The 7,848-nt window shown below is 57.1% G+C and overlaps 1 protein-coding gene across 1 annotated transcript in view; it reads left to right on the top strand.

Annotated features, from left to right (window-relative positions):
• Positions 1-7,848, top strand: part of TENT4A (terminal nucleotidyltransferase 4A) — a 48,932-nt gene that overhangs the window by 36,434 nt on the left and 4,650 nt on the right. Inside the window, exons 8-12 of the mRNA XM_004380273.2 lie at positions 2,302-2,428; positions 3,672-3,772; positions 4,382-4,557; positions 4,769-4,927; positions 6,430-6,594. Of these exons, the coding sequence (XP_004380330.1) occupies positions 2,302-2,428; positions 3,672-3,772; positions 4,382-4,557; positions 4,769-4,927; positions 6,430-6,594 (728 nt within the window). The remainder of the gene's footprint in view (positions 1-2,301; positions 2,429-3,671; positions 3,773-4,381; positions 4,558-4,768; positions 4,928-6,429; positions 6,595-7,848) is intronic.

Genomic DNA, 7,848 nt, shown 5'->3' with positions numbered 1-7,848 from the left:
ACTGCAGGAGATGGGAGCGCGGGGGACTTGGCATCCAGGACCCTCTGATGCCTGGTGAGGGTGTGCTCTCTGTTGGGGGGCTGGGTGGGTGGTGCTGCCGGGGGCAGGGCCATCAAGGAGCCCTTGCTGTCAGCCCCCGGGGGGGTGGGGAAGGGCACTAGCCAGGGGCAGGGGCATGGGAGATGGGGCCCCAGAGGCCAGAGGGCAGTGAGTCTCATCTTGACACAGGTTCTTATCATCAGAGTTAACAGTGTCACTTCTTCAGTATTCCCCATTTAGTAGTTCTAACTAACTGCTTTTTAAAAAAGATTTACATTACGTTAGGAAAACGTAGAAAGTAAAAATTAAGGAAAAAAGATTTTCTCGTTATGCAAGTACCAGTCCTCACGATAAAGCAAGCGTTCACTGCCCAGATGTGTGACAGAACAGTAACGCACACCACACCCGTCCCGTGTGGAGGCATTTCCCATGGTTTCCACCTGGATGTTGGCTCCCCCTTTGGTCGTCCCAGTGAAACAGCGTCCCAGCACGCTGAAGGTGCCAGGATGTGCCTTTACAGGGAGGGCCATGAACAGGGGACCCAGGCCCATCTCCAGCGTCCCAGCACACTGATGGTGCCAGAATGTGCCTTACAGGGAAGGCCATGTGGAAGGGGCCGAGGCCCATCTCCAGCTTCCCAGCATGCAGACAGGTGCCCAGGACGTGCCTTAATACAGGGAGGGCCATACGGAAGGGGCCCTGGCCCATCCCCAGCGTCCCAGCTCGATTCCCATAGTGTGTTTAGGAGGGCTGATACCCCAAACTGTCCCCCAGTCTCTCTGATCTGAGAAGCCATGAGCCACACATTTTCACTTTACGTTTCTCTAGTGAGTGAGGTTAACCACGTTACCCATTTACTGCACAGTGTTTACTGAGCCTCTGCCAGGCGTCGGCCACTGCTGACTGCTGGTGATGGGGTCAGTGGGGGTGGCCAGGGTCACTGTCCTCCATGTCCTCTGGGTGGACGCCCAGCCTCTGTGTTCTCTGCTGAGTGCGTCCTTCCCCCTTGGAGGGGGTGCCTGCACACGCTGGGGGCTGATCTTTGCCAGATGTCCTGGCCTCGTGGTGTACAAGTTTGTCTTCTCATTTATATTTGGTGTTTCTTATTGTCCAGCTCCTATGCATTTTTAAAAAAGTATATTCTCAAATTTAATGAAGTTTGTTTTATTTTATGGTTTCTGAGGTAGATGGGAAAATTATTCGTTAGGAAGCTTTAGAAGGAAAACACAGCACTGTCATTTGCTGTTGAAGTGGGATGATGGTGCTGTGCCCGAGTCACGTTCCGCAGACAGCAAGTGTCAGCTCGGTGGCCGTTGCCTGCCTGCCTGCTGGCGGTTTGGTCGGGAGGCTCCCCCGTCTACAGGGGTGTGCTCCACGTCCTGGAGAACTTGGAAGGTGCCTCCTGAAGACGGCCATGGTTCCCTGCATCCCAGATGAGCTCCACGTGAAGTCAGTTCTGAGACTGCTTTTCTCTCAGCGAGCGACCTCTGCCCTGGGGACTTGGTGACCTCTGTGAGGGCTGCCTTAGCCTTGTGTCACCCAGCTCTCAGCAGCCACGGTTCACACCCAGAGCACGCTGACAGGGACGGGAGTGCCGACTGCACTGCCCTTTACGCAGAGTGAACCCGGCTGTTGGGGTGGGGGTGGACCCGTCGGCGGGGCAGGCGGCTGTGGGAGGGGGGACCCATCGGCGGGGCAGGCGGCTGTGGGGGGTACCCGTCGGAGGCGCGGGCGGCTGTGGGGGGAGGGGACCCGTTGGTGGTGCGGGCAGCTGTCGGGGGGGACCCGTCGGCGGCACGGGTGGCTGCGGGGAGGGGGAGGGGACCATTCGGCAGCGCCGGCAGCTGTTGGGGGGACCTGTCCACGGCGCTTGCAGTGTGGGGCGGCTTTAGGACTGCCTTTCTCAGAGCAGCGGCCCCAGTTCGTGTAGCAGCACTTGGGTTTGGTGGCTTCCAGGGGTCAGTGGGGCTCATTCCTGTGGAGGGCTAGGGGACCCCATAATGCACTGTCCCCTCTCCGTCCACGCGTGGGCAGACCTGAGGTGGCCCCACTGGCCGCAGCGTGTCTGCAGCTGCGTTGTCCGCAAGGCTGGCCCTGCTGGCCCTTGCTGGCGGGCTTGGGAGTGCTCCTTTGGGGGGCCGCCTGGAGTACCCTTCGTCACTGTTGGGATGTTGCCTGGCAGCCTGTAACTGCTGTTGGGGGACCGCCTGGAGTAAGTTTTGTCACTGCTGGGACGTTGGCCGACCTCTGTCTCTGCTGCAGGAAACGACGTTGGCCGGAGCTCGTACGGGGCTATGCAGGTGAAGCAGGTGTTCGACTACGCCTACATCGTACTGAGCCACGCCGTGTCACCGCTTGCGAGGTCCTATCCCAACAGAGACTCGGAGAGGTAAGAGGACCCCCCACGTCCAGGTGCCTGGCACAGCCGCCATCCGTTGGTGCAGAGCCACACAGTTGGCCGTGGGACTCACATCCATGGGGTTCGTTAGTGGGGTGTTGGGTGGCACAAGTGGTTTGCGCCCGGCTGCTGAGAGGTCAGCAGTTTAAACCTACTTAGTGGCAGCATGGAAGAAAGGTCTGGCGACTTGCTTCGGTAAAGATCACAGCCAAGAAAACCTTATGGAGCACAGTTCGACTCTGATACTCATGGAGTTACCAGGAGTCAGAAGCAACTCCATGACAATGATTTTTTTTTGGTCACATCTTAGTGACATTTGAAACATTGGTAAAGGAAGACCTTTCAGGGAGCAGCATAGCTGGCCGTGTTTGATTAATCTATGGTCTCGAAAACACCTTGCCATCGAGTGGATTCCGACTCAGCGACCCTGTAGGACAGAGTAGAACTGCCCCATAGGGTTTCCAAGGAGTGTCTGGTGGATTCGAACTGCCAACCTTTTGGTTAGCAGCTGAGCTCTTAACCACTGCGCCACCACATCTCCAATTTATGGTCCAGCATTGAGAAATTGGTAATTTGGGAAGTTAGCATTTTTATTCAGGGTATTTTCTTTTGGGAGGTGAATTCCGCCTTTTAAAACTCTTAGACATGAAGCTTTTTCTCAGGCAGTCTCCAGAATGTGAACCTTAGCATCCGACCCACTGTCTCATGCCCCTGGGATGGGGTGGAGGGAGGAATCTCAGTGGTCATGGTGGTGGTGTTGGTGCTGCTCCTCCATGCTCCCTGGGATATGGCGGCTCTGAGGCCTGGCCCACGGCCATCCCCGCACGGGGGTGAGAGTGCCCCGTGGGCTCAGGCAGTGTACCCCCGGTGATCCAGGCCATGCAGTGAGCCTCTGGACCTCCATTCACGCATCCACAGCGGGCAGGGCTTTATGCCTATTCCAAGGGATGGGTGGACTCCCCGCTTAGGAATTTGAACAGTCTTTCTTCTGTAGGTAGACGTGGGTTCAAGGCATTGGGCATTGAGTGAGCCCACTTTTTCTGTACTGTGGTCTCAGAGCACATCAGGTTCAGACATCCCAAGTCACAGGTAGTTTGTAAAGTCATTTCAGCCTTTTTTCATGCTGTCCCTTACCGCGCATGGTAATGTATTGTTAAAAGTGTAAAGTGGCTGCTTGCAATGGGTCACTGTTTCCACGATGCCTGTGGCCCTCACTGCAAACTGTCCTCCGCAGCACGTTAGGACGGATCATCAAGGTCACGCAGGAGGTCATCGACTACCGGCGGTGGATCAAGGAGAAGTGGGGCGGCAGGGTCAGCCCGTCACCCGAGCTCGGTGAGAGGCGGTTTGGCCACGTTGCCCCGGCTACTCTGTGTTCCTATTGGCAGACAGCTCAGACGAAGAAAACATCCAGCTTTTCTAATGAAACGATAAGGTCCTATCAGTGCTGTCCAGTAGAAAGATAATGCGCACCACAGATGTAACTTTATGGTTGAGGTGAAAAACGTGAGCAGAACCAGGTGAAATTAATGTTCACAATGTATCTTATTCAACCCCGTACGTGCAGAGTATTACATTTCGGCATGTAATCAAAATAAAAAGTTATTAGTGAGATATTTTACAGATTTATTTTATTTGGTACTAAGTATGTGAGTCTATTCATCTTAAATGTTCATGAGAAATATTTGATCTGTGTTTAGATTTCATAAAATTCACAGATGAAAATGTAGGTTTGCATATTTAGGTTGTTCTAAACATAGTTAAAGGTTTTCCAATACCTAAATCGATCCTTGTTCTGATGTCAGATGAGGGCTGGGGTCTTGGTCAGCTGTGTCTCAGGCACCTCTGGTGCTCACGGTGGTTTGCGTGGCTGGCGCTGTCCCCAGACTGCACACCCTCCTTCAGCTTCCTGAGCCGTGAGCCCAGACTTGTTTCCCCGCACAGACAGCAGAATGAAGGTGAAATCAGAGCGGATCACCGTGTGCAACGGGGAGCAGACCCAGAGCCAAGACCCAGGTTCACCGTACAGCCATCGCCTGACCCTGTCCCTGTCCAGCCCCCAGCTCCTGTCCTCGGGGTCATCTGCCTCCTCTGTGTCTTCACTGTCTGGGAGTGACATCGTGAGTGCCCCAGCCCCGCCTCCTGCACACTGGCCCCGCCCTCCTCTGCCCCAACCCGCCTCCTGCACACTGTCCCCGCCCTCCTCTGCCCCAGCCCCGCCTCCTGCACACTGGCCCCGCCTTCCTCTGCCCCTGGCCCGCCTCCTGCACACTGGCCCCGCCCTCCTCCCCGGCCACTCATCGACAGGCTTGTCTTTGTTTCTCCGTGCAGGACTCGGACACGCCACCATGCACAGCGCCTAGCGTTTACCAGTTTAGCCTCCAGGCACCCACGCCGCTCATGGCCGCTCTGCCCACGGCATTGCCAATGCCTGGTGGCAAACCCCAGTCCACGGCTTCTCGAACGTTGATCATGACGACCAACAACCAGGTGTGTGCTAGGTGGTCTCCCCTGAGGCCGAGGGCGGGTCTGAGGGTGTCCCTCCCCTGAGGCCGAGGGCGGGTCTGAGGGTGTCCCCCTCCCCTGAGGCTGAGGGCGGGTCTGAGGGTGTCCCCCTCCCCTGAGGCCGAGGGCGGGTCTGAGGGTGTCCCCCTCCCCTTAGGCCGAGGGCGGGTCTGAGGGTGTCCCCCTCTCCTTAGGCCGAGGGCGGGTCTGAGGGTTCCCCCCTTCCATGAGGGTGAGGGAGGTCTGAGAGTTCCCCCCTCCCTTGAGGCTGAGAGAGGTCTAAGGGTGCCTCCTTACCCTGAGGCTGAGGGCAGGTCTGAGGGTGCCCCCACTCCCATGAGGGTGAGGGTGGGTCTGAGAGTGTCACCCCTTATCAGGCTGAGGGCAGGTCTGAGAGTGCCCCTTCCCCGATGGCAGAGGGGAGGTCTGAAGGTGCCCCTTTTGTGAGGCCTGGGCCGGTCTAGCTTCAAAACATTGTACGTGGGGTCTGACCTGTGCAGTTCATGAAGGTCCCGCCATGTTCAGGGTGGTGCGTAGAGAGGAGGCGGGGCTGTCAACGGTGCAGGCAGGGGGCTCCTAGGCAGAGCAGACAGGCCTCCTAGGGTTACACCCAGGCCCCCGGGGAATGCGCGGCTCCTGGGGGAGGCTCTCCAGGCCGTGGTGCGTGCTTAGCCTGGCCAAGGTCCCCACCACGTGCTCTGCTGCTGGGGTCACGTTCAGCCACTCTGTTAAATGTTCCCTGGAGAGTGACTGCGAGGCCTCTTGCTCCACCCCCTCAGAGGATGTGTTCACACCCCAAAGGTCACGGCGGGACACAGCCCGAGTTGGGCGAGGTGTCAGTACCCACAGTTCTGTCTGCTGACAGGAGTGGACACCGACATCCTCAGAGGGTTTGGGAGACAAGGGCGAGGAGGGGCGAGGAGGAGCAGGTCAGCCTGCGGGACATCACGCTGGTCCAAAGCCCCCGGCCAGGCTGGCTGCAGGGACATGGCACCTGGTTGAAGTCACCCCGGTCCAGAGCCCCCGGCCAGGCCGGCTGCGGGGACTTGGCGCCTGGTTGAAGTCACCCTTGTCCAGAGCCCCCGGCCAGGCTGGCTGCGGGGACATGGCGCCTGGTTGAAGTCACCCTTGTCCAGATCCCCCGGCCAGGCCGGCTGTGGGGACATGGCACCTGGTTGAACGTGGTGGCACAGGGCCTTACCCGTCAGGCCTCTGCAGAGACCTAAGTCACAGTTCTTAGTTTGGTGACAGCTGTTTTGTTGAAATCTTCGATGGCTTATGTCACTGGCATGCCTCGCAGGGTAAGTGGTCTTCCAGAATATGCAATGCTTCCAAGTCAGGATAAAGCCGTGAGATGACGGCGAAGGGCCAAGGGCCGCGGGGACCCTTTGTGGATCTGACCGCTAACGGCCCCACGTCCTGTGGGCTCGCCAGGGTGGCCTCGCTGTGGCCGTGGCGCCTCACGGGCATTCTGCTGTTTCTCCCAGACCAGGTTTGCGGTACCTCCTCCCACCCTTGGGGTGGCCCCTGTCCCCTGCAGACAGGTCAGCCTGGAAGGCGCTCCGTCCCTGAAAGCGGTCCACCACATGTCTTCCCCGGCCGTGCCCTCCGCCGCCCCCCACCCGCTGTCCAGCCCTCACCTGTATCATAAGGTACGTCTCAGCCCCACCGCAGCCCCCCGGCCCCCAGGACTGGCTGGCGATGGGCCGGCGCTCGGCACCTTCCCCTCCGGAGAGAAGTCACATTCCTCTCGGGTTTGTTTTTGGGTCACGTTCAGCCCCATGCCTGCTATGCCTCATAACAAAGCTTGTAAGTGCTAAGGAATTGAAAAAGTAATGTGGTTTGATTAGTTTAAAACACTGTCTCCACAAGCACCTCTCTTTAATTCTTGAGTTAAACTTGTTAGCATACCACTGAAGTTTGAAATAAGCAAGCTACAAAATGAAGAATGTTTTTGTCTTCTATTAATTTACGTGCAAGATGCTTTGGTTTTCAAGAAACAAACGGAACAACCTAGAGCTGACCTGACCCGTGTGTGTGGTCCTGTGTCACTGTATTGCCCCCCGCCATACACTCTGCCTTGGACCCTGGGTGGGCAGCCTCTGTTTGCTTTGCTTTCTAGAAGGTTCCCACTGAGGCCTTGTGAATGCCTTGTAAGTCTTCCTCATGGCTGCTCTCAGAGTAGACCTGGCAGACGTAAGAGAGCAGGTGATTGTTAAGTTCCTGACTGTGCCTGTGGACCACCTCTGAAGGGCCAGCCTGTGGAAAGGAGGTGACCCACGTCTCCAGGGGCTCAGAGCACGGGCCCAGAAGCAGGGCCCCCACTTGCCATGAGTCCCTGGGGACTCAGAGTGTGGGCCCGGAGGGTGAGGTACTGTCGCAGTGGTGACGGTTGTCGGGGCGGCGGAGACAGTAACCAATGCCACAACTCTTACAGAGAAGTGGGGCCAGGAGGGTCACTGTGGAGTCGAACCCCGGCTTCAGTCCCAGGAGTTTATTTTATAGTCAGTACAGCAAGCAATAAAGCAAATAACAGAACAGTGGGCTTTGGGTGAGTAACAATAAGTTTCAGGCAAGGGAGAAGGAATTCAGGTAAACAAGCCAATCAGTAACAGGACAATAGGTTTGGGAAAACACATTGTGCATAATCTTCTTCTGATCGCTGACAAGTCTCCAAAATGTCATATATAGCATAGAGGCCTGTGGGGGCTGCAGTTGTCAATAGTGCAGCCATGTTTAAATGGCATATATCCCCACAGGGTACCTCAATACCATGAGTCCTTGGGGGCTCAGAGTGTAGGGCCTGGAGGGTGAGGTCTCCCCTTGCCATGAGTCCCTGGGGGCTCAGAGCTCAGGGCCCGGAGGGTAAGATCCCTCCATGTCAGGAGTCCCTGGGGGCTCAGAGC

Source organism: Trichechus manatus, unplaced genomic scaffold, assembly GCF_000243295.1.
Source record: "Trichechus manatus latirostris isolate Lorelei unplaced genomic scaffold, TriManLat1.0 scaffold00072, whole genome shotgun sequence".
Classification (NCBI taxonomy): Eukaryota; Metazoa; Chordata; class Mammalia; order Sirenia; family Trichechidae; genus Trichechus; species Trichechus manatus.
Note: the sequence above shows the minus strand (reverse complement) of the source record. Positions and strands in the feature narration are given on the sequence as shown.